Here is a 27,450-nt window from a genome sequence, read left to right on the forward strand (position 1 = left end):
CACAGATCAATCGAGAAAACAGGAAGTTGTGTGGAACTATGAAAAGAATTAGTAAAATATACAAACTTAGTAGTCCATTCGAAGATAAGCAACATCAAGGACAGTAGTAGTGAGGGAGCGACGTGGTCCCGTGGTTAGCGAGAGCAGTTACGGAACGAGAGGTCCTAGGTTCAAGTCTTCCCTCGAGTGAATGGGTTTAATTTATTATTTTCAGTTTATGTGACAAACTCCTAAGTTTTCATCACTCTTTTGGGAGTGATTATCACATCCACAAGAAAACCTAAATCGGGCAAGGTAGAAGAATCTTTTTACCCATTCGCTGAGTGTACAAGTTAGGTGGGCCGACAACATATTCCTGTCATGTGACGCACATGCCGTCACCAGTGTCGTATAGAATATATCAGACGTCTTTTCCTGTGGAGGGATCGGTTGACCTATGACCTTGCGATCAAATGTTTTCGGTTCCCTTTGGAGAGGCACGTCCTTTCGTCTACTAATCGCACTGTTTTGCGGTGCGGTCGCAAAACACAGACACTAAACTTATTACAGTGAACAGAGACGTCAATGAACGAACGGACAAATCATAACTTTGCGAAAATAAAGAAAGTAAAATTTTCGGCCATGGGAGGACTTGAACCAAGGTCCTTTCGTTCCTCAGCTACTCACGCTAACCACGGGACCACGACGCTCATGAGCTTACATTCTCCTTGATATTGCATATGTTCGCATGGACTATTCAGTTTTTATATTTTATTAATTTTTTTCATAGTTCCACACAATTTATTCCTGGTTTCTTGATTGATCTGTGTTCAGTTTTTCAAAGCCTATCCACTGTGCCAACTTACAACTAAATCTGAGGGGGGTACGATGGGGAGGTTCCCTTGTAAGTGCGGAATCAGCCAGAAAATTTGTAGATGAGATAAGCAAACTTGTCACATCGTTCAGTAAGGAATTTGTTTTTAACCCCCACCAGTCGACATTTGAAGAGGAAATAGATATGAAAGGAAACCTGTAAATTAGATATACCAAAAGAGTTGTATCAAGATCAAGTAATATCAATAACTTAACGCATTCGTGTGAAAGCATGTCAAACAAAATCGGGATGGTAAACTGGCTGGAAAGTTATCTATTGCGCTGCGAGGAGTTGGAGGTACTCTGCCCCTTCGGATTCTTTCTTGTCTGCGCGATCTTTCAAGGGCAGTAGGGAATATTTACGTCACAGCAAGCAAGAGTCAGAAAACGGGCCTAAGATAACTACAGCTGTAGCGTGAGCATTGCTATTTTTGGTCAAAATAACTTGCTTTTGCTTGATCCTGGTCTGTGTATAACAATCATACTCCTTTACATCTACATCTATATCCATACTCCGCAAGCCACCTGACGGTATGTGGCGGAGGGTACTTTCAGTACCTCTATCGGTTCTCCCTTCTATTCCAGTCTCGTATTGTTCGTGGAAAGAAGGATTGTCGGTATGTTTCTGTGTGGGCTCTAATCTCTCTGATTTTATCCTCATGGTCTCTTCGCGAGATATACGTTGGAGGGAGAAATATACTGCTTGACTCTTCGGTGAATGTATGTTCTCGAAACTTTAACAAAAGCCCGTACCGAGCTACTGAGCATCTCTCCTGCAGAGTCTTCCACTGGAGTTTATCTATCATCTCCGTAACGCTTTCGCGATTACTAAATGATCCTGTAACGAAGCGCGCTGCTCTCCGTTGGATCTTCTCTATCTCTTCTATCAACCCTATCTGGTACGGATCCCACACTGCTGAGCAGTATTCAAGCAGTTGTCGAACAAGCGTACTGTAACCTACTTCCTTTGTTTACGGATTGCATTTCCTTAGGATTCTTCCAATGAATCTCAGTCTGGCATCTGCTTTACCAACGATCAAATTTATATGATCATTCCATTTTAAATCACTCCTAATGCGTACTCCCAGATGATTTATGGAATTAACTGCTTACAGTTGCTGACCTGCTATTTTGTAGCTAAGTGATAACGGATCTATCTTTCTATGAATTCGCAGCACATTACACTTGTCTACATTGAGATTCAATTGCCGTTCTCTGCACCATGCGTTTCAATTCGCTGCAGATCCTCCGGCATTTCAATACAATTTTCCATTGTTACAACCTCTCGATACATCACAGCATCATCCGCAAAAAGCCTCAATGAACTTCCGATGTCATCCACAAGGTCATTTATGTGTATTGTGAATAGCAACGGTCCTATGACACTCCCCTGCGGCACACCTGAAATTACTGTTACTTCGGAAGACTTCTCTCCATTGAGAGCCGACTATCCCTCCTGAAACGTGTGTGACATTGCAGTTCCTATCATCTGGAGCCACTGGACGAATCCAACCTCTGGATGTTTGTTTTTTCTGTACCTGTAAAGCATATTATCGCCCTATCTGCAACTATAGCTTTAAGGAAGCCGGTTTCACAATACGCTCCACGACAGACTGCTTCGCATTCAGTTGCATGCCATCACATTCCATCAGTGGCGGATACATATGGGGCACGCGCGCCCCCCTTGCGGAGCCGTCCTCATTGCCACCCTCACCGCCCCCGCCAGTCAACCCGCACGCTATTCGTTCGTTTCTTTCGCCATTCGACTCGACTGAATCGTATCATCGAGTAGTTGCACTTTCCTATGTAGCACGCGCGTCCGCGTCATCGTATTTTATACATTTCTGTCTGGCATGTACTGTACCTACGAGAAAAATCGCGCCCATTCTAGTGATCTGGCACGTAAATAGAATCAGTGCTTAACTGAACTACCGTGCTTTGAAGAAGATCACTCTTTGTGATTAAAAAGAGATTAATGGGAGAGATTCTTCAATACAAGCAAAAGAGCATAAACGCCCTTAATGATCGTGATTCTGTTATGCGAGCGTTGTCTGTTTGCACACGCTGTACAAAATATTTTCTTGTCTACCTGTATCTATTGCTACAGTAGAAAGAAGTTTTTCGACAGTGCGGCGTACAAAGACATGGCCGAGGTCAGCAATGAAGGGGGATCGACTTAATGGCTTAGCTCTGTTGAACACTCACCCTGACATTGGTCGTCCTATTGACGATGCAATTAACCAATTTGGCAGGAAGAATAGGCGCACAGAATTCATCACCTAAGGAAGAAAATCACAATTGTAACTTCTTTATATCGTAAGATGGCATTGTCTTGTATTTGTGTATAATCAGCTTAAATAAAACTTCCTTAAACTTTGCATGTTCCTTGACCTTTCTTTATTACGGTAAAAGTAAAGGTAGGAGAAGAGGTACTGGCAGAATTTAAGTTGTGAGGACGGGTTGTGAGTCGTGCTTGGGTAGCTCAGATGGTAGAGCACTTGCCCCCGAAAGGCAAAGGTCCCGAGTTCGAGTTTCGGTCCGGCGCACAGTTTTAATCTGCCAGGAAGTTTCAAAGTAAAGGTAGCTCAAGATATCTTCAGCGCCCCCTGCTTAAGGTTTTTCTGTATCCGCCACTGCATTCCATCAATTCTCGTCACTTCCTTAAACCAAAGTGACTCTAGATGTACTCCTTAAGAGAGGATACCTGGCTGAACATCCTGTACAGTTCGTAAATCCCAAAAAATTCGCCTTCGGTATTGATGGTGCGAACCATTATGATCACAGTGGCGCGCCATTTTCCATTCACTTTATGAAGTGTAATACGACATTGAATATTGATCTCTGCACCTATTGGACACAAATCTCTGTCACCGTCCTGATGAACATTGTGGGTGTTTTTTTGCTGTCATAATTGTTAACACATCACTTTCAAATGAGCCTTACTAAAGATTGAACTTGTAAACTCCCACTCAGGGGGTTCCTTGTCAGATCGTTAACCGGGGCTAGGACGGAAGGGTGGGGGGGAGGGGGGGGGCACGCTGACTGGTTGGCCCGTGGCCCGTACGGACCAGCGCACGTGTCACGGGACCCTATCTGTGATGTACAAAGGTGTCGTCCCGCTGTCTACCTCCACCCACAGTGTTTGGCAGAAAGCTGTACTCACCGCTGTGACCGTTGTTGACAGCGCTGGCCGGGCTGGTGGTGGCGTAACCGAAGAAGACGAGCGGCGGGTGGTTGACCACGGAGGCGCTCGCCGAGTCCAGCTCCACCGGCGACTGCTCGCTGCCCGTCTTACACAGGCCTCCCCAGTACTCCGGGCCTGGCAAACACACACAAACAGTCTTAGCGAGAGAAACACTCATTCATGAAACTGCTCTTTCGTTCGTGACTTGACCGTAGCACTTATTAGTTACAGTAAAATTACGAGTTGCGACACTGTCACATCTAAGGTTCTTGAGTTATCCAGGAGTTATTTTTTTATTATAAATCCAGGCACGGATCAAAAATGTTTATCATTCAGGTTATGTTCAAATGGTTCAGATGGCTCTGAGCGCTATGGGACTTAACTTCTGAGGTCATCAGACCCCTAGAACTTAGAACTACTTAAACCTAACTAACCTAAGGACATCACACACATCCATGCCCGAGGCAGGATTCGAACCTGCGACCGTAGCGGTCGCGCGGTTCCAGACTGTAGCGCCAAGAACCGCTCGGCCACTCTGGCCAGCTCAGGTTACGTATTATTACAATCAACAGTGACCATATTCAGACATAAAAATAAGCATACAGAGGTACCGTGACGCAAAATGTTTCCGAATTACACAAAATACAGAACCAGAAATCACTGTAAGCAAATATACAACACCTGCACACCTTAGTAAATGCAGTACAGTACACAGTTCTCGTTATTGCGTATACACAGGCCAGGCGAGAAGCCATCGTACCCCTGTCACCCCAGTTTAATATCAAATGTTATTATGCATGTTGGATACTTTTTATCAGTTTGTTGGAATCAGCTCTTGGAATTCATGTTTATGTGCTATCGCATTCACAGTCGAGTTTTAATTCGTAGCCATGGCAGAGTGGTGATAGTTACACTACACACGAGCACTTAGTGAGAAGTGTGTGGATGCTCGAACAACAACACACAGCGCAGACGATGAGATAGATTATGGGTGTATTCCTGGAACGATTTAATAAGGCACCACCACGAAAGGCTACACTTTTGGATTGGAAAAGACGTGCTTTTGCTTTTAGCAGCGTTAAAGACGGACCGCGCGGTGGAGTGAAGAAGACACAAGAAGAAATTTGTACCAGAGTCTCTGCTTCCATTGAACAACCTGCTACAACATCGACAAGTTCAAATGGCTCTGAGCACTATGGGACTCAACTGCTGAGGTCATAAGTCCCCTAGAGCTTAGAACTACTTAAACCTAACTAACCTAAGGACAACACACACATCCATGCCCGAGGCAGGATTCGAACCTGCGACCGTAGCGGTCGCGCGGTTCCAGACTGTAGCGCCAGAACCGCTCGGCCACCAGTGAAAATACCTCGGAACTCGATATACCGAGGACAATAATATGAGATCACATAAAAAAAACTCAATGTTAGACCTTTCGAACGATATTTGTAAACGAGTTATCGGACACAGACCATCTTACCATGCCGTGCTTCATTAACTCAATTTCCAAATGCAATCAACAGCGCCAGGGTTATGTGCCATTTATCGCCGCCACGTGCTGGAAATATTGCCGCTTGGGTCAAAGAGAATCCTCAACACACAGTCGAGTTAGAAAGGAACCCGCCTCGCTTAATGATTGGCAGCGATGACATCACGAATCTGCTTAGACCGCACTTTTTGAGGAGACTGTGAATGGCACAAATTATTTACACATGCTACAAACGTGATTTAGTACCTCAGCTTGAGGAAAGGGGCCTCAAAGAAAGCATATGATAGCAGCTGGAAGGAGCGCCTCCTCACTACTCTCTTGCAGTGTGCGAGTTTCTAAATGGAAACTTTCCACGACGGAGGATGTATCGTGGCTCATCAGCAACACCAGCTCCCTAGAAATTCTCATCAAGAAGTCCTGGCCTCACCACACACACCACACATGACAACTCGTTATAAGACGCATGTATCTGCACATCGTTACGCTACAACTGAAGAACTGTGCAATGCTATTGAGGATGCATTTCTCACTATAACACTGGATACGCTAAAAAATATGTACAGAATAACATGGAGACGTATGGAAATGTGTTTACTGCATGAACGGGAACATACTGATATACTGGATACTCAATACGTAAGTAAGTACTTATGTTAAAACAAATCAAACCAGCGCCTCGTGACGGTCCGTGCGGGTCACCCCGTCGGAGGTTCGAGTCCTCCCTAGGGCATGGGTGTGTGTGTGTTGTCCATAGCGTAAGTTAGTTTAAGTTAGATTACGTAGTGTGCACGCTTAGGGACCGATGACCTCAGCAGTTTGGCCCCATAAGACCTTACACAAATTTCCAAACCAAATCAATTAGCCTTCGATACTAGTGGGTACGGGGGCTTCTCGCCAACCCTGCAGATGATAGTCACATTAATTAGCCACACGAGTTTCGTCACAAAGTTACAAATTTTGATTAGCATGGACATCCTTACGTCATACATGATGACGCGTTAAGGATACGAAGTATACTCCCGTGCAGCGATGAGTGACGTGCCTACATTCTGGCGCGCGCTGGACGTCAGTTCACGTAACTTCAACAGAAATATTCTTTTTGATCAAATGTAGAAAATATTTTTCCGCAGAATTTGTTATAGATTTCATTGTACAATGATGCTGTGTAAATTTGTAACATAGTGCGAATTTAATAAACCTTGCTTCCTCAAAAATGGTTCAAATAGCTCTGAGCATTATGGGACTTAACATCTGAGGTCATCAGTCCCCTAGAACTTAGAACTACTTAAACCTAACTAACCTAAGGACATCACACACATTCATGCCCGAGACAGGATTCGAACCTGCGACCGTAGCGGTCGCGCGGTTCCAGACTGACGCGCCTAGAACCGCTCGGCCACATCGGCCGGCCTTGCTTCCTCGTTACATTTTATTAGGTAATATATGCTCAAAGTCATCTGCGTTTTGAGATCTATTTAGCTAAATTCTGTGGGGGACATTTTGTACATTTAATTACAATGAATATTTTTGTTGAAGTTATGTGAACTAACGTGCAACAGTGACATCTAGTATACGACAAAGCAGGCATATAACTCGCCGCTGCACTACAGTATACTTCGCTACCTTAAAGTGGCAACATGTATAGTGTAATGATGTCCATGGCACTCAAAACTTGCAATTTTGGCACGAATACGGATAATTAATGTGACTGTACCTTCTTTATACGCAACGATACGAACTGTGTAGTATGCTGCGTTTAATCAGGTATGGAAATGTTGTCATATTTGATTACAGTGATTACTGATTCTGGAAACATTTTACGTCAAGCTTGTTCTTAGGTCTGAAGAAGGTCATTGGTGATCGAAACTAATTCTTTGTAAAAAAATATCGAGTGTTTACTTTCTGTGAATGAGTATAAAACCAAGTGAAGCGAAATAATTTGTATATTTGTGTACATAGCTTAATAATGTACGTTATAAGAAGTGATCTGATATGGATACCACAAGGCAATGCACTGTAAGTACCTAAAACATAAAAAACCTTCGGATTCGTGAATGTTTCGTAACCGATTACTAAATTTTCGTCATTCCCGCCAGCAGCACCAGCATTGCATCTAGGTACATTTTGTGCACAACATTACGTTCTTGTAACACTTCCATCTGATGATGAGCCAGCAGTGGCTCGAAAACATGGTCATGGTTGAATAAATCGTAAAAAAGCGATTGGTTGCATACTTATTACCAGATAAATCGCCAATTTAAATCACAGTCGCTGTTCGTCATCCACAATGGGTACTGAAAAAAATGTGCTTTACGTTTTTAAATATTTTGGCCATTGCAAACGTTTATAATGTGCTCAGTTTTATCCACGTAACATCTTGTGCGTGAGGTTCAGCGTAAAATGAATGTTTTACGACAAAAACGTGTTGAAGGTATGTAAATCTACATGTCCACTTCCGGTTTTTATAATAACGAAGTAAAACTTTTATATCAAATGTTGCACCTTAACCTATGAGACATATTCCACGTAAATGCACTTTCTTACAGACCTGAAGATGACAGCAATGACTGTTGAAACGGGTCGTGTTAAATAAAGAAATTTTTATGCGATCTTGGCTTCTTAATGGTTTTTAACAATTAAAACAGATCGCCCTCCAGTACTCTGAAAATGCCAAGACTTTATTTTATTACTGTAAAATGCACTATATTACACTACAATACGATGTAATGCAGAATACCCAAAAACAAAACTGATACACTACTACGTGTGTGATCACCATCTTTCTCAATGAGCGCCTGACAGCATTCAGATAGGAGTTCTGTGATGCCCATGTACAATTGTTACGGTTTCGAATTGAAGAAGTCTGTTAGGCCGTAGCTAAGAGAAAGTTCATAATGAAACATGTGTCCACGAATCTTGTTGGAGAGATACTGGAAAAGATGATAGTTGAAGGGGTTAATTCCGGTGAACGTGGAAGGTGAAGAAGTGGTTCCCAATCCGTATACACAGGTGCATTATCGTGGAGTAGCAACACAGATTTACCACGTGTTTTGTTTTCAATAGCGACAGCGAGTGCTATTAGCTATCAGTATAGGGCAGCAATTCATAATAAACAATACCATTTTAGTTTCACCAAACGCACAATGTGATTTTTTGAAACACCCTAGGAATACGTGTACTATGATTAGGATGCCTCTTTGCTTACTCACATCTACTCTGAAGTTACTACACGTAATTTCATAACACAGGTCAACAAAAAATGTTATTGATTATTTTTTTATTATGTGATAGCTCAGTCTCAACGTTCTTGGCCACTGAATCCCTATCTGACCCTACTTTATATTTTTTACAATGTTACTTCATTAATATTAGAAGATTAGCTAAACACAAGTAACCGGGATTAAAAGTAATTTTTCAGTACGATCCAAGGTTTCATCGAAATAAAAACAAAAAAAATCGTCTTTATTGCACAGTAACTGTTTTAAATTTCCTTTCTCTCTTCTCACAAAACATTTTGCTATACCCTAACTGATCGAAAATATCTGGACACTTGTTAGGTGTGTGCACCTTTCACATTTATGACGGTTTGAACTCTACTGAGGAAACTTTTAGTGAGCTGCCTGAATGTTTGTGAAGGTAGGCCAGTCCATTCTTCCTCAGCAGCGGAAACCATAGAATGTAGTGATGATGGACGCTGGGGTCTGGAACGAAAGTGTGCTTTGGGCTCAAGCCGAGACTCTGGGCAAGCGAGTTCATTTCTTGAACACTTACGTCTACACACTATTGCCTCACGTATGCTGCTTTATGACAGGGAGCATTGTCGTGCTGATAACAAACATTCATAGTGTCCAAACTGTTCCCAATGTTTTTAGCGTTTTCTTAAGCGCGACAGGGGGATCACACCCTAACCACTTAAGGTGGCCTGTAAACAGCCTTTGCGTGGTTAGTCGCTTTATCTTCGATTAGATGATTATTTTTTTGTATATTTGCAATTAACTATGATATGTACTATTCATTATCATTTTTTATACATCTACATTTATACTCCGCAAGCAACCCAACGGTGTGTGGCGGAGGGCACTTTACGTGCCACTGTCATTACCTTCCTTTTCTGTTCCAGTCGCGTATGGTTCGCGGAAAGAACGACTGCCGGAAAGCCTCCGTGCGCGCTCGAATCTCTCTAATTTTACATTCGTGATCTCCTCGGGAGGTATAAGTGGGGGGAAGCAATATATTCGATACCTCATCCAGAAACGCACCCTCTCGAAACCTGGACAGCAAGCTACACCGCGATGCAGAGTCTGCCACTTGAGTTTGCTAGACATCTCCGTAACGCTATACTTGTTGACACTCGCCTGTGCATGAACGGGTTTTCTAAGTAACTTCTTTCGTATGAACAATGAATAGACACTACTTTTATGTACAACAAGCACATGATACTCATTTCTTTAATACATTACTTACATACATATTGCTGATTACATGTGCATGTTTGACATTTCGTGTCCTCTTACGTTATGAGTTTTAATTAGTTTTTATTTCCTTTATCTGGTATACACTTGTATGTTGCACTTTAGTGTGATTTGATGTATACATTGACGGAAAAACGTCACAACACTAAAAAATAATTAATGTAGAGTAATGCAGTTTCGGGAACACATTTGACTAGGTAAAAACCGAGCGAGGTGGCGCAGTGGACTCGCATTCGGGAGGACGACGGTTCAATCCCGTCTCCGGCCATCCTGATTTAGGTTTTCCGTGATTTCCCAAAATTGCTTCAGGGAAATGCCGGGATGCTTCCTTTGAAAGGGCACGGCCGATTTCCTTCCCCATCCTCCCCTCACCCGAGCTTGCGCTCCGTCTCTAATGACCTCGTTGTCGGCGGGACGTTAAACACTAATCCCCATCTAGGTAAAATATTTATGTAATTAACACTGCAAGATCGCAAGTTAAAGTAAGCGCGGGATAAGCCATTGCAAATGTGAAATGCTGGTATATTGCTGTCTTGCGTTGATGTCCCATACATGTTCCGTTGCAGACAGATCTGGTGATCGACGTAGCCAACGCAACATGTCAACACTCCTTAGAGCATGTTGGGTTACAAAAGCAATAAGTGGGCTAGCGTTATGCTGTTGGAACGCTGTTGATGAATGGCAGCACAACAGGTCGAATCACTTGGTTGACGGACAAATTTGCAGTCATGGTGCGTGGGATAACCACGAGAGTTCTCCTACTGTAATACGAAATCGCACTCCAGACCATAACTCCTGGTGTAGGTCCAACCTGTCTAGCACGCAGGCAGGTTAACCAATACACAGCCATCACTGGCACCGAAAAAGAACCAGCTTTCATCAGAAAATACAACAGATCTCCACCCTGCCCTCTAATGAGCTCCGTCTTGGCTCTCTACTGACGTTGCAAGTTAGTAGGACGCACGCTACAGGGCATCTGGCTCGAAGATTCCTGCTGCAGATGCAGTACGGTGTGCCAGAGCCATACGCCCAACACGCTGGTCTTTTCTTTATTTTACGTCGCACAACTCCTTGATGTTGCGATTTTTTTTTCTCCGTCAGTGTATTTGCGCGATTCTATTGGTAATTGACTGATTGGAATTGGTCTTCCACGGGAGATTTTTTATTAAGTTACCAAGTAACTTTATAAATAGAGATGGTGGTTTTTGTTTAAATTCTGCGTGTAATTCTGCTCTCTCCTTTATCAGAAGAAGAGGGCTAGAGTTAATATTACGTCAGCCGTTGATTATTAATTTCAGTATTGGTAACTTCTGACGTTGGTCATCTTGGGTTTGCGATGGCGCTAGTGTGTACAGAATGTGCGAGTGTTGTCTTTCTGGAGTGTCTCTCGAAACTGAGGTTTTAAATTCCCTTGCACAGCGCTTATTTGTTGCAGTTATGCGTGGAAAATAGCAGGGTGTTTTTCTGCCGACATGTCGGCTGTTACCGACGTCTCCCGGCTGCATTCCTTAAACTTATTTGAGTACTCTGACACCTCAGTTATTTCTAAAAGCTGTTTCTATGTAGAAAGCCAACGGCTTTGCCGCAGTGGTAACACCGGTTTCTGTCAGATCACCGAAGTTAAGCGCTGTCTGGCTGGGATAGCACTTGGTTGGGTGACGATTCGGTCTGCCAAGCGTTGTTGGCAAGCGGACTGCACCTTGCCCTTGTGGGGGACACTGAGGAGCTACTTGATGGAGAAGTAGCGGCTCCGGTCTCGTAAACTGACATACGGCCGGGAGAGCGACAGGCTGACCACATGCCCCTCCATATCCGCATCCAGTGACCCCCATGGGCTGAGGATGACTCGGCGGCCGTCGGTACCATTGGGCCTCCAGGGCCTGTTCTGTTTAGTTTTATTTCTAAATAGTATTTAAAACTAAGTAGTGTAGGGCTTCGGTATCAGCATGGATGGTAACAGTTCATCAGAGGTGTCCCACACAAAACCTACACTGAGGTGGCAAAAGTCATGGGGTACCTCCTAATATAGCGTCGGACCTCCTTTTGCCCGGCGTAGTCCAGCAACTGGACATGCCACAGACTCAACTAGTCTGCAAAAATACTGAGCCACGCTGCTTCCTCTATAGCCATCCACAATTGTGAAACTGCAGGTTTTTGTGCAAGAACTGACGTCTAGATTATGTCCCATAAATATTCGATGGGATTCTTGTCATGCGATCTGGGTGGCCAAATCGTTCGCGCGAATTGTCCAGAACTTTCTTCAAACCAATCGCTAACAGTTGTGGCCTGGTGACATGGCGCATTATTGTCCGTAAACATCCCATCACTGTTTGGAAACATGAAGTCCATCAATGGCTGGAAATGGTCTTCAAGTAGCCGAACATAACCATTTCCAGTCAATGATCGGTTTAGTTGGACCCACACCATTATGGAGCCACCACCAGCTTGCACAGTGCCTTGTTGACAACTTGGGTCCATGTCTTCGTGGGGTCTGCGACACACTCGAACCCTACCATCAGCTCTTACCGACTGAAATCGGGAGTCATCTGACCAGGCCACGGTTTTCCAGTCACCTGTGGTCCAACCGATATGGTCACGAGCCCTGGAGAGGTGATGCAAGCGATGTGTTCCTGTTAGCAAAGGCACTCTCGTTGGTCGACTGCTGCCATAGCCAATTAACACCAGATTTCTCCGCACTGTTCTGTCGTACGTCCGACATTGATTTCTGCGGTTATTTCACGCAGTGTTGCTTGTCTGTTAGCAGTGACAACTGTAAGCAAACGCCGCTGCTCTCGGTCTTTAAGTGAAGGTCGTCGGGCACTGCGTTTTCCGAGGTGAGAGGTAACGCCTTGAATCTGGTATTCTCGGCACACTCTTGTCACTGTGGATCTCGGAACATTGAATTACCTAACAATCTCCCAAATGGAATGTCCCCATGTGTCTCGTTCTAACTACTATTTCGCGTTGATAATCTGTCAGCTCGAGTCGCGCGGTCATTATCACCCCATGAATCTTCTGACATGAATAAGCTGAGTACAAATGACATTTCCGCCACTGCGCTACTGTTTTATACCTTGTGTACGCGATACTACCGCCATCTGTATACGTGCGTACAGGTATCCCACGACTTTTGTCAACTAAGTGTATAGTCTCAACAAAGAATAGTGTTAGCGGCTTTAGATATAATTTCTAAAATGGTAACTAAAAGTGAATTCTTGAATCATGAGCCGGCCGAAGTGGCCGTGCGGTTAAAGGCGCTGCAGTCTGGAACCGCAAGACCGCTACGGTCGCAGGTTCGAATCCTGCCTCGGGCATGGATGTTTGTGATGTCCTTAGGTTAGTTAGGTTTAACTAGTTCTAAGTTCTAGGGGACTAATGACCTCAGCAGTTGAGTCCCATAGTGCTCAGAGCCATTTTTTCTTGAATCATGTTTCGACAGCTGGTTGATTAATAATGATTCTGTGTGTCTCAAACGCTTGGTGCAAGTGTTTCAATACCAGTTAAAATATTACGATTCGTATCGATTCACCTACTCCCATCAACTATCTTACCGGAAACACGTGGAGTAGTCATAAAGTTTTCAGTATCTTCTAGAAAAAAATCAAGCTGTCACCATGAAAATTAGTGAAAGTGTTAATAATGCTCTATTATTCACTCCTCAACGTGCCATACTTTTTTCAACGATGAATGTCTTGACGAGGAAGGCCTTGGTTGTGGAATACCTCGTTGTAATTCTAGAAATGTCTCCAAAGCATTGGTTTCGTTACCCGGGGAAAGATGATGAAGTCACTGGGAACCGTACAGAGAGTTGTAATTCTAGAAATGCCTCCAAAGCATTGGTTTCGTCACCCGGGGAAAGATGATGAAGTCACTGGGAACCATGTAGGGAGAATATGGGAGTGAGGCGAAATCTGGTAGTCCAGAGAAGCAGCCTGTGTGAATGTGTCCCTTGCAGAATGAGCTGTGGTGTTGTCATGTGTAGTGTAACGACTATATGTGGGCGTATTGGTGTGAGCCTGAGCAGTGTATTGCAGCGCAGCTTACAGCAGACGAGCGTAGGATGTTGTCACTGTAATAATTCAACAAGGCCAGAGCAGTGTGCGATGCAGGTTAGCTTAATGAAACAGCAAACGCAACGGTTGCGCACAGACTCGTGCAGCAAGAGGCAAGGCAGATTTCCAAACTGACAGTTGCAGTGGTGTTTAAGGATACTTTACTGGCAGTGGCAAATACGCACAAAAGACGTGCCTTTGCCAGCAGCACTGCCGTTTCCTGCCCCGTGCACACCAGCCGTTGTCAGCCGCCGCGGCTCAGCGTGGTGGGCATCCGCCACCGTAACGCCACCGGATGGCGCCAGAGCCCACAGCGGACACAGCTGCGTCGAGTTCGCACACCGCTGGCGCAGGGACCGTGCATCCAGTTTACCTAACTATAATCCGTTCATCGTAAGAATAAACCTGATGTAAACAAATACAAATGGTCAGAAGCCGTAGCACACGTACACTGGTGTTGTTACGCTCTTGCAAGCAGGTCCTACTTATGTATTAGATATCTTATTACTAAGTTACGTTAAATGGAACTTTAAGATATTTAAATGTATAAACAGCCATTGACGTTTTTTCGTAATTACGCTTTAGCAACGTAGTTTTTTATTTCAAAAATCCTGTACAGTCACAGCCTCTGCAACATTGTGCTCCGATTGTCGCGCTGTTAATGTGCAGTATGAAAATGGCTGAGGCTGCTTTCTGTTCCGTAGTGAAACACGCGCGTGGAACACGGTTAAAAAGTGCCGAGAAACAGGTTGTTCTTAACGTTTTTCATAAATTTACGGGAATAATCGGCTTTGAAGTTTTTCCAGTGCGTATATATTGCAGTAAAACTACGTTGAACTATAGCGTAGTCGGTAGCGTAATAAAATGTCGCCGACACGGTAGCTCAGCGCGTTCGGTCAGAGGGTTAGCTGCTCTCTGTAATAAAAAAACTGAGTTAATCGATCAATAACGAACTTAAACGGATGTCTTACGACGTCCGCCCCGAGTAGATGCAACGAACAAAAGCGAACAAAATGAGATTATAAAAAAAAAACAAATAAAAAAAGAGGGTAAAGTAACCTCTGCAATAAAACAAACTGAGTTAACAGATCAACAACGAACTTAAATGGATGTCTTACGACGTCCGCCCCTAGCAGATTAAACGAAGTAAAGCGAAAAAAATGAAAAAAAAAAGAATCCCACCACTAACATTTTTTTTCCTCGTTCAGTTTGAAATACCTATATCTCATAATTATAAAACTCATCATCATTTTTATGAATAATGCACGTTTTCTTGTTTCTAATTACATATTGAACGCGAAATTCCTGTTGCCATTTCAAATACAAATTCTTAGTTATCGATGTTTTATCGAAGACTGTCCATAAAAGTTGTTAAATTAAGAAAACATAACAATTTAATTTTTTAAGGCAAAAATGAAAAATCAAATCCTCTTTATCTGGACCATGTCCATCGTTTTATACCACAGAGGTAGCTAAGTATTGTAGAAACATGAAAAACAATGATTTTCACAGCATCGAGCATATCATACAAATGCTGCATTTTTTATTTCCTACTGTACCATTACAATATGAACCCAACAGAACTGATCCGGAGCCAAGCTGCGGGATTTGGCCCGAGAAGTAACGAGACAGTAAACCTGCCAGCCGTACTGGAACTAACGCACATACTTTTTCACACATCACTGCCGAACGCTGGCGGGTATAGAACAGCTCGTTATCAAAGTAGCCGGCGATACTTCCAGAACTGAAATGTATTTCTCCGATTCGGTTAAGGAAGGAGCTAAAAGATTACCAAACACCTGACTTTAATTAATAAAAATGGTTCAAATGGCTCTGAGCACTATGGGACTCAACTGCTGAGGTCATTAGTCCCCTAGAACTTAGAACTAGTTAAACCTAACTAACCTAAGGACATCACAAACATCCATGCCCGAGGCAGGATTCGAACCTGCGACCGCAGCGGTCTTGCGGTTCCAGACTGCAGCGCCTTTAACCGCACGGCCACTTCGGCCGGCTTTTAATTAATACCTTCAGTGGCTTCAATATTTAACTATGCGATGAAATCCTTCAACACTCTCTTACGTTACACACAGCTTATGCAGAAAAATTACCTTGTGGTTAAGTCAGGAATTTTCATCAATCTTGTTTTTAAATTACAATAGTACGTTAGCTAAAAACGTTAATAACGTATTGCGGTTTTCGTCTAGTCGTCTAAGGAGCATATTGTGGGAGATTTGCAGTGTATTATTTCATTTTGCTTAAAACTTAAAAAAGACATTCGAAGCTGTATTGCTCCTCTGCTCGTCTCTTTTTGCGTGTGAACTGCAGCTGGCCACGTCACTGCAGGCTAACTGTACCGGCTGACCAGTAAAGCTGTTGTCCCATACTATCGCCAAGTCGATGTGCGCATAACGCACAGCAGAAAACGTACCCTTATTAACGTACTTGACAGTACTCTAGACAGCTTGGATGCAGTACCACGTCAAACGGAAATCCAATGAGGTTCCAGCCAACGCGGAAGAATACCTATTGCAATGTTTACATCAGGTTTATTCGTATTATGAACGGATTATAGGTGCTGTGTAGTCCAGTTTCAGCAATGCGGGGTGTGGAGGCAGCCAGCCCAGAGTAATTCAGTGGCCAGCCAGCCACAATGTATCAAGCGACAATAAGAGAACTTGTTACATCTGCAACTGCCTCTCTCTGGAGCCTCTGGGGCTTCCACCTCGCCTCCATCGACTGCTCGCACAATCGTGCCTCACAGCTGCCCCACCCTGCACCAAGGAACGATCTGTCCTATCTAAACACTGAGTTCATTGTTGCCATACATATCTAATATCTCAGCATGGATTATTGCAGCGTTGTTACCGGAATATTGGACGATTCTCAACTTCATCAGTAGGTTGCACCATTTTGTTCAGGATCGTCCAGCGGCGTGATATGTACTTTGACGCACGATTTTCAGTGTGTACTAAGGCTATAGTTGAACGAACGAATAGTTACAGGGATTGGGCATACTTATGGACACAGCGCTGTAAATGCATGCTTGAACGTAAATGCAGATGCTAGCCCAGCCTGCAGGTGGCACTGTCGTATTTGACCACTGGCGGCACCTGTGCAATATCCTCAATATGCTGAAGGTATGATTCGTGGTCAGAACAGTGTTGTGTTTAACTGTGAGTGCACTATGTCGGAACTAAGTGAATTCGAACTTGGTCGAATTGTTGGTGGTCGTTTGGTGGGTGCTTACGCAACCAAGTGAGTCGACGTGTTTGGCGTTTCATGAGCCACCATATCGAAGATCTATACTGCACACACGGAAAGAGGAAAAACATCATCCGCTACGTCGCAAAGAGGGTGAAAGTTCGTGTTGAGTGTTCGTGACGGACGGCCATTGAAGAGGATTGTGACGAAAAATAAGGGGACGACAGATGCAAAAGTCACACTGCAGGACTAAATGTTCGCGAACCCTGTCTGCACCTTCGACCATAAATATAATAGACTGGCCCTGACGTCATTTTCGTGGCTCCAACATCTCTGGGCTGAAGTCACGTGAATGTTGGCAAAACATGGTTGTTTCGTGTTGCGTTTATGGCTGTACTCAGCGTTTTGTCGGGGGAAATGGCATTACATTTCACGTGTAAGTGTTTCTATGATAGTGCAGATGCGTTTATTGAACTCTGCTGGAGTGACTTTTATATGAGTTTTACACTTGAAATACAGTATCACGTAAATTAGAGTGTTGAAAGTGATGCCTGTAAAGTCAGACTCATATTACATTTTGGAAAGTATCTGTGATAATTCGGCTACAAAAGTAAGTATAACTGTTTCTCGTTCCTACTCATAGGTTCCCTAAGGATGAAAACCGAGGGCAGCTTTGGATACAGGCCCTGAAACGGAAAAACTTTAAGCCATCTGCACATACGCGCCTTAGCTCGAAGCACTTGGAGGAGAAGTGTTTTGATAGGTTAGTTATTATTTACAATGTATATTTATAATTTATATTTACAGTGTCTGTCATTTTTAAACCTGATGTTTTTGTAGCGCTAAGACTGAATTGGCTAAGTAGTGATGCTATCCCGACACTTTTTGATTTTCCGGAGCATATGAAATCGAAGAGGCCTAAGCTCCGTAAATCACACACTAGCAGGCGTTCGTTAGATGATGCCTCGTCTTCTGAAATCTGTGCTTCCAATGCCTTTAAGTCTGAATGTTGTTACAATGTGTTGGCATAATTCCCATATCCCATTTTCTTTTATAAGTGACTAGAGCTCAAAACGCGGCGAATCCAATGTTTAAAGTTTTGACACGAGCCCACTCTTACTGTTTAAAAGATTTTTAACGACATTTTACTTTTATTGATAGTTTATAGTAATTTCGTCCCGCTGCCCACCAGTGGCGTTCGATGTATTTGTTAGATTTTATAAATGGTACTGTGAACAAATCCAGGTCAAATGTAGTTCTGACATAAGTTTTCGCAAATAAAAAAAGTAATTTTTGTCGGAAGCGTTTGACAGTCAATTGAGAAATGTGGGTAAAATACGATACAAACATAGGATGGCAGATCGCTGATTTGAAATCCCGCCACGTTTTGCCAACAGGGTTTATGCTGGAGCCACACCAGCCCTATAGCTACTGCACAGCAAGGCCAGTCTACTAGTATCTATGGTCGAAGGTCTGCACCAAAACAACATCCAGGGAGCCCCATAAACAGGGAATTGTGGGGCGATCTTGAATTCCAAAACCACTCATCAGTGATGCAACTACTCATAATAGGAAAACGCGGTGCCGAAGCCTTAAAACCTGGGCTATGGAGCAATGGAAGAAAGTCATCTGGTCGCATGAGTCTTCATGCGCTCTGTTTCCAACTTCTGACCGAATTAACGTCCGAAGACTGAACTTGGTGCGGGTTCGGGGATGATTTGGACAGCTATATCATGGTATTCAATTGGCACAAGGTTACTCTGCAAAGTCGCGTTACTGTCAAGTATTATGTGATTTTGGCTCATGAGATTCATCCCATGCTGTAATTTTTGTTCCCCAATAGCGATGCTGTATTCCAAGACGACAGAGGCCCTGATCACACAGATCGCTTCGTGCATGACTGGTTTTGTGAGTACAACGATAAGTGTCGCATCTATCTTGGCCACCACAGCCACCAGGTCTCAATCTTATTGAGTCCTTGTGGTCTACTTTGGACAAAAGTGTGCGCGATCGCTTTCCACCTCCATCAATACCGAGATTCCCGGATGCTGTTTTGAATGCCAATGGTTTTCCTACACCTTATTAGGTATAGTAGTGTTGAGCCGTGGTAAAAATTGCTGTTTTGAAGAGCGCGCCGCAGCGCGTTGTGTGAAGCAGTCGCCCTCCGTTTCTGGCGGTGGCGCCGCTGTGCCAATCGCAGCTTTGGTGTCTCCCTCTGGTTGGAAAGGGGAAAGGTTGCCTGTTCACGTGCATTTAAGGGGCGCTATGGGCTCGCCAGTTGGTCAGTCTGGGTGAGTCTGGAGTCAGTTTGGGTCAGTCTCTCGTCCCCGGCTTGCTAGTCTGTCTCTCGTCCGAATGTCTGTCTGTCGTCCGGAGTGTTTGTATGTCTTTCGTTCAGATCAATCTTTCAAGCCGGATAAATGAGAGTCTTTCCACTCCGCCAGTAAGAGAACTCAACTAGTGGTCGCTCGGTCGGGGCTTAATTCCTGCATCTGAGTTTGCGCGTTAGGCCGCCAGTCTGCTCGAGCTGCTCAGGCAATGGTCATTGGTGGTTGGATCGATCGGTTGGTCGGTCGCGCACTGAGACACAAGATGACTTGTCCGCCTTGAGCATCGGCGCATGTGAGGTCGCCACGTGAGTCCAGTGGGCCGCGCCGTACAGCGAGGGGTAGTGGCTTCGCGGCCGACACGAGAGCGAGTCAACCCACGACTTCGGTCTGGCCGGTGCGAGCTGCGAAGCCGTGAGACGGGAGATGGGGGCGCCTTCCTGCGTCCGTTGAAGCGGCTGGCAGCAGACCCTTGGGGACGGCGTTTTGGGGATGCTGCGCCAGGTCTTCACCAGAAATCGCAGTTTATTAGAAGTTAAGTGATTGGTGATATGTTGTTTCATTTACTTGTTAAATTCTACTTGTTTTCTTGGTGAGGTCACCAGCCGCTTTGTTTTGAGATCGTTCCATTATTCTTTTCCGAATAAAATCCCCATTTGTTAAAAGCAATTTGATTATGATTTCATCAGTTACTCCCTGGCAACTACTTCCACGCTTGCATAATGTGATTAAATGTGTCAATGTTCTTGATGAATCGCTAGTAAATAAAATAAATTTTAAGAATATTCTTTTTCCCGGGTTCGATTCCCGGCGGGGTCAGAGATTTTCTCTGCCTCGTGATGGCTGGGTGTTGTGTGCTGTCCTTAGGTTAGTTAGGTTTAAGTAGTTCTAAGTTCTAGGGGACTTATGACCACAGCAGTTGAGTCCCATAGTGCTCAGAGCCATTTGAACCATTTTTGAAGAATATTCTTTGAAATTAAATCCACGGTTCAAATGCGTTGTGTTTTTGGTGTTTCTACTTTTTTGTGATATCGTCCAAAGATCGCGGTGCCACACCAAAATCGGCAACGTGCATCGATACCACAGACATTTGCGATGCATCGCTGCAATCCGCCATCGCACGGAGGTCGATTGCATCGCTGCAATCCGCCATCGCACGGAGGTCGGTATAGAGCCTAGGACTGACTCGCTCTGCCTCAGTATGTGACCTACGATGAAGAGCAGTCAACGTCCTCTAGTTAGAACACCAGAGTTATTCAAGTCTCAATAGAAACTGTTCTTCTGTGAATGGTTAACTTGTACTTCAAGAGAAGAGTTCGTAATTGTGTGCATCAAGTGACGCTTTACTGTTCAAAGACAGCTGTAAATGTACTATACATTCTTGTGGAAATTGACTGTAGAAAGTTAAGTACATCTTTTTATCATTCTTGTAATAGAGTGAACTAATATTTCAAATGCTGTAGTTCCGATCAGCCATATCCCAGAGGAATCAAAGAACCTGTAGCTAACATCGGACGACTGTAGTTTCGTCAGGTCACAACATTTTTTCCACCCCCTGTACTCAACTTTCTTCGTCGACGTTATACTTTATGGCGAACCCTCGTTTTGTAAGACTGCACGCCTTCATTACAAAACTTGACACGAATCGATCTTAAGGTATCAAGGGCACGAAATGCAATGAGGCTCGCATTAGGAGCCCATTACTAGAAGCGTGACTCATCGTGCAACCGGATAGTTAAATGAGGAAGTGCCTGGCGCCGTCTCGGCGACCGGAACCCGCTCCGCCCTGTAGTAAACCGAGGCGACGCGGGGCGAGTACAGATTTTGCTGACGCGACAGTCACGCCCTAATGTAGATTCGGCGCGGGGCTGCGCTTTCGCACCATTCCTGTCGCTCGCACAGTTTACGACCTGCCGATACGCGAGCATAGCAAGCGGAAGGCGACCGCTCCCTGCATTGGCAATGGGTGTTGCTCGCTTCCCGTATGCACACACCGCACCCGTCTGTGAATGCTCAGCGTCTAAGTGAAGGTTACCTCACGACAGAGGGGGGCAAAGCCTGTGTTACATGTCGTCCGTTGAGTATGCGGTGCTTCTGTGATGATGTTACAAACTTTCAGGGGCGATGGAGAAGAGTAAATGCATCAATTTGAGTTAAGGGAACCTGGTCCGGAAACGAGTTGAAAGTTAAAAGCGAAACTCGTTCTGATACCTCTGTCGGTGGAATACATGTACACCGTCGAGACAAAAGGTCACGCGATAGCGATATACACATATAAAGATGGCATTAGCATCGCGTACATTAGTAGGCAGTGCATTGGCGGAGCTGTTATTTGTATTTCAGTGATTCATATAAAAGATTGTCGACGTGATTATGGCCTCTCGACGGGAATTAACAGATTTTCTTCATTCAAATGGTTCAAATGGCTCTGAGCACTATGGGACTCAACTTCTGAGGTCATTAGTCCCGCCGGCCGCGGTGGTCGTGCGGTTCTAGGCGCGCAGTCTGGAACCGTGCGACTGCTACGGTCGCAGGTTCGAATCCTGCCTCGGGCATGGATGTGTGTGATGTCCTTAGGTTAGTTAGGTTTAAGTAGTTCTAAGTTCTAGGGGACTGATGACCACAGCAGTTGAGTCCCATAGTGCTCAGAGCCATTTGAGCCATCATTAGTCCCCTAGAACTTAGAACTAGTTAAACCTAACTAAGCTAAGGACATCACAAACATCCATGCCCGAGGCAGGATTCGAACCTGCGACCGTAGCGGTCTTGCGGTTCCAGACTGCAGCGCCTTTACCCGCACGGCCACTTCGGCCGGCTTTCTTCTTTCTTTCGGGCCAGCAGTATAATACACACTGAAGCGCCAAAGAAACTGATACAGGCATACGTATTCAAAATACACTCCTGGAAATGGAAAAAAGAACACATTGACACCGGTGTGTCAGACCCACCATACTTGCTCCGGACACTGCGAGAGGGCTGTACAAGCAATGATCACACGCACGGCACAGCGGACACACCAGGAACCGCGGTGTTGGCCGTCGAATGGCGCTAGCTGCGCAGCATTTGTGCACCGCCGCCATCAGTGTCAGCCAGTTTTCCGTGGCATACGGAGCTCCATCGCAGTCTTTAGCACTGGTAGCATGCCGCGACAGCGTGGACGTGAACCGTATGTGCAGTTGACGGACTTTGAGCGAGGGCGTATAGTGGGCATGCGGGAAGCCGGGTGGACGTACCGCTGAATTGCTCAACACGTGGGGCGTGAGGTCTCCACAGTACATCGATGTTGTCGCCAGTGGTCGGCGGAAGGTGCACGTGCCCGTCGACCTGGGACCGGACCGCAGCGACGCACGGATGCACGCCAAGACCGTAGGATCCTACGCAGTGCCGTAGGGGACCGCACCGCCACTTCCCAGCAAATTAGGGACACTGTTGCTCCTGGGGTATCGGCGAGGACCATTCGCAACCGTCTCCATGAAGCTGGGCTACGGTCCCGCACACCGTTAGGCCGTCTTCCGCTCACGCCCCAACATCGTGCAGCCCGCCTCCAGTGGTGTCGCGACAGGCGTGAATGGAGGGACGAATGGAGACGTGTCGTCTTCAGCGATGAGAGTCGCTTCTGCCTTGGTGCCAGTGATGGTCGTATGCGTGTTTGGCGCCGTGCAGGTGAGCGCCACAATCAGGACTGCATACGACCGAGGCACACAGGGCCAACACCCGGCATCATGGTGTGGGGAGCGATCTCCTACACTGGCCGTACACCACTGGTGATCGTCGAGGGGACACTGAATAGTGCACGGTACATCCAAACCGTCATCGAACCCATCGTTCTACCATTCCTAGACCGGCAAGGGAACTTGCTGTTCCAACAGGACAATGCACGTCCGCATGTATCCCGTGCCACCCAACGTGCTCTAGAAGGTGTAAGTCAACTACCCTGGCCAGCAAGATCTCCGGATCTGTCCCCCATTGAGCATGTTTGGGACTGGATGAAGCGTCGTCTCACGCGGTCTGCACGTCCAGCACGAACGCTGGTCCAACTGAGGCGCCAGGTGGAAATGGCATGGCGAGCCGTTCCACAGAACTACATCCAGCATCTCTACGATCGTCTCCATGGGAGAATAGCAGCCTGCATTGCTGCGAAAGGTGGATATACACTATACTAGTGCCGACATTGTGCATGCTCTGTTGCCTGTGTCTATGTGCCTGTGGTTCTGTCAGTGTGATCATGTGATGTATCTGACCCCAGGAATGTGTCAATAAAGTTTCCCCTTCCTGGGACAATGAATTCACGGTGTTCTTATTTCAATTTCCAGGAGTGTAGTTCAAATGGCTCTGAGCACTATGGGACTTGACATCTGAGGTCATCAGTCCCCTAGAACTTAGAACTACTTAAACCTAACTAACCTAAGGACATCACACACATCCATGCCCGAGGCAGGATTCGAACCTGCGACCTTAGCAGTCGCGCGGTTCTGGACTGAAGGCCCTAGAACCGTTCGGCTATCCCGGCCGGCCATGCGTATTCAAATACAGAGATGTGTAAACAGGCATAATACGGCGCTGCGATCCGCAACGCCTGTGTAAGACAACAAGTGCCTGGCACAGTTATTAGATAGGTTACTGCTGCTACAATGGTAGGTTATCAAGATTTAAGTAATTTTGAAAGTAGTGTTATGGTCGCCGCGCGAGCGATGGGAGACAGCATCTCCAAGGTAGCGATGAAGTGGGGATTTTCCCATACGACCATTTCACGAGTGTACTGTGAATATCAGGAATCCGGTAAACCATCAAATCCCCGACATCGCTGCGGCCGGATAAAGATCCTGCAAGAACGGGGCCAACGACGACTGAACAGAATCGTTCAACGTGACAGAAGTGCAATCCTTTCGCAAACTGCTGCAGATTTCAGTGCTGGGCCATCAACAAGTGTCAGCGTGCGAACCATTCAACGAAACATCATCGATATGGGCTTTCGGAGCCGAAAGCCCACTCATGTACCCCTGATGACTGCACGACACAAAGCTTTACGACTCGCGTGCGCCCGTCAACACCGACATTGGACTGTTGAGCCTGGAAACATATTGCCTGGTCCGACGAGTCTCGTTTCAAATTATATCGAGCGGATGGACGTGGACGGGTATGGAGACAACCTCAAGGACCCATGGATCCTGCATGTCAGCATGGGACCTTTCAAGCTGGTGGAGGCTCTATAACGGTGTGGGGCGTACGCAGCTGGAGTGATCTGGAGAACCTGACACGACTTTGACAGGTGGAACGTACGTAAGCATCCTGTCTGATCACCTGCATCCATTCATGTTCATTGTGCATTCCGCCGGACTTGGGCAATTCCAGCAGGACAATGTGACACCCCATACGTCCAGAATTGCTACAGAGTGGCGCCAGGGACTGAATTTAAACACTTCCGCTGGCCACCAAACTCCCCAGACATGAACATTAATGAGCACATATGGGATGCCTAGGAACGCGCTGTTCAGAAGAGATCGCCACCCCGCCGTGTTCTTACGGATTAATGGACAGCCCTGCAAGAGTCACGGTGTCGGTTCCCTCCAGCATTACTTCAGACATTAGTCGAGTCTATGCCACGTCCTGTTTCGAAACTTCTGCGTGCTCGCGGGGGCCCTACGCGGTACTAGGCAGGTGTACCAGTTTCTTTGGCTCGTCAGCGTATATCTTATAACGACATGATTATTAGGACAGATGCACCAAAATAGCTGTTATTCAAGACAGACTGTTTCGGCATTTATCGCCGACTAAATGAAAACCTTAAATATTTTTTTAAATATTATTTATTGTGCAGAAGTGGTACAAAGCTCTATCACTTTTCAACATAATCTCTCCCACGCTCAATGCTAGTCCTCCAGTGCTTACAAAGCGCATAAATTCCTTTAGAAAAAAAATTCTTTTGGTAGTCCGCGCAACCACTCTTGCACCTTGTGGCGTACCTCTTCATCAGAACGGAACTTCTTTCCTCCTATTGCGTCTTTGAGTGGTCCAGACATATGGAAATCACTTGGGGCAAGGTTTGGTGAGTATGGTGGATGAGGAAGACACTCAAAATGCAGGTCTGCGATTGTTGCAACTGTTGTACGGGCAGTGTGGGGCCTTGCATTGTCATGTTGCAAAAGGACACCTGCTGACAGCAATCCATGTCGCTTTGATTTGATTGCAGGCCGCAGATGATTTTTTATGAGATCTGTGTATGATGCACTGGTGGCAGTGGTCCCTCTAGGCATGGAATGCTCCAAAATTACGCCTTTTTCGTCCCAAAAGAGAGTCAGCATAACCTTACCTGCTGATGGTTCTGTTCGAAACTTATTTGGTTTTCGTGATGAGGAATGGCGCCATTCCTTGCTCGCTCTCTTCGTTGGTGGAAGTGAACCCAGGTTTCGTCCCCAGTAACGATTCTTGCAAGGAAGCCATCACCTTCTCGTTCAAAGCGCCGAAGAAGTTCTTCACAAGAATCAACACGTCGTTCTCTCATTTCAGGAGTCAGCTGCCGTGGCACCCATCTTGCAGACACTTTGTGAAACTGGAGCACATCATGCACAATGTGGTGTGCTGACCTATGAATAATATGTAAACATGCTGCAATGTCATTCAGTGTCACCCGGCGGTTTTCCTTCACTATGGCTTCAACTGCTGCAATGTTCTGTGGAGTCTCAATTCGTTGTGCTTGACCTGGACGAGGAGCGTCTTCCACTGAAGTCACACCATTGGCCAACTTCCTACTCCATTCGTAGACTTGCTGCTGTGACAAACATGCATCACCGTACTGAACCTTCATTCGTCGATGAATTTCAATTGGTTTCACATCTTCACTAAGCAAAAACCGAATAACAGAACGGTGTTGTTTCCTGGTGCAACTTGCAAGTGGGGCGGCCGTCTTTATGCTGATACTGCGATGGTATGTGTGTATCTGCACTATGCTGCCACCTACAGGCCATTCTGCACGCTGTTTGTAGCACGTTTACCATCTTACAGGAAAACGGCGCGAAATTTCGATTTGATATTACAAATTTAAGGTTTTAATTTGACTCACCATCGTATAACTGTCACTGTTTCAATAAGATGGTAAATGACGTAAATATATTGAAAATAAATGTTAATTACGGTGTGACGACATCGTAAGAGTGGAACTGTCAAACTACTGACACACTGCAATTAACATTTATTTTCAATACACAGGGTGTCTCACCAAATACGGCCAGGAGTCCACGGGTCGCGCGGCACGGCCACCGACCTCTGCCACCGCATCCGCCGGCCGCCGTCGCCCGTCTCTCGGACAATAACTTGCGCGCGCTTCCCCTGAGTTAAGCATAAACAACGCTGCCATCTGATTAACTAAGCTTATCTTTCTTTACGATAGGTGCTCATAATGGTGTTCCTCTGTGCTATGAGCAGCCTGACATCTCCTGAACAATTTAGCGAATACTTCACGAATTTCGGCTGCCGAAATCTGGGAAATAACTAGCCGAACCCTGTCTTCCAACTCTTCGAGTGTTTGGGGGTTAGTTGCATACATCTTGTGTCTTAAAGTTCCCCAAACATAAAAATCACACGGATTTAGATCTGGAGAACGAGGAGGCCAGTCAACTATCCCGTCATAAAAAAAAAATTTCGTATTGCTGTCATAGAAGCATTGGCGATGTGTTGTCTAGCATGAAATAATCGTACATCATTTCTTTAGGTGTTAGTTCTTAAAAAAAAAGGATGCTGTATATTGCTCACATACCTATCAGAACGTGTTGTTTCCTGGAAAAAGATTGGTCCAATAATTCGTATTGCACTAATTGCTTCCTTTCACGTCATGTAGAGGTTTTTGTAATTCATGAGCATTTTCGGAGCTCCA

At 45.3% G+C, this 27,450-nt stretch overlaps 1 protein-coding gene across 1 annotated transcript in view; it reads right to left on the bottom strand.

Annotated features, from left to right (window-relative positions):
- LOC126238277 (putative carbonic anhydrase 3) overlaps positions 1 to 27,450 on the bottom strand; it is a 532,151-nt gene that overhangs the window by 147,477 nt on the left and 357,224 nt on the right. Inside the window, exon 3 of the mRNA XM_049947780.1 lies at positions 4,016 to 4,171. Within this exon, the coding sequence (XP_049803737.1) occupies positions 4,016 to 4,171 (156 nt within the window). The remainder of the gene's footprint in view (positions 1 to 4,015; positions 4,172 to 27,450) is intronic.

Source organism: Schistocerca nitens, chromosome 1 (genome assembly GCF_023898315.1).
Source record: "Schistocerca nitens isolate TAMUIC-IGC-003100 chromosome 1, iqSchNite1.1, whole genome shotgun sequence".
Lineage (NCBI taxonomy): Eukaryota > Metazoa > Arthropoda > Insecta > Orthoptera > Acrididae > Schistocerca > Schistocerca nitens.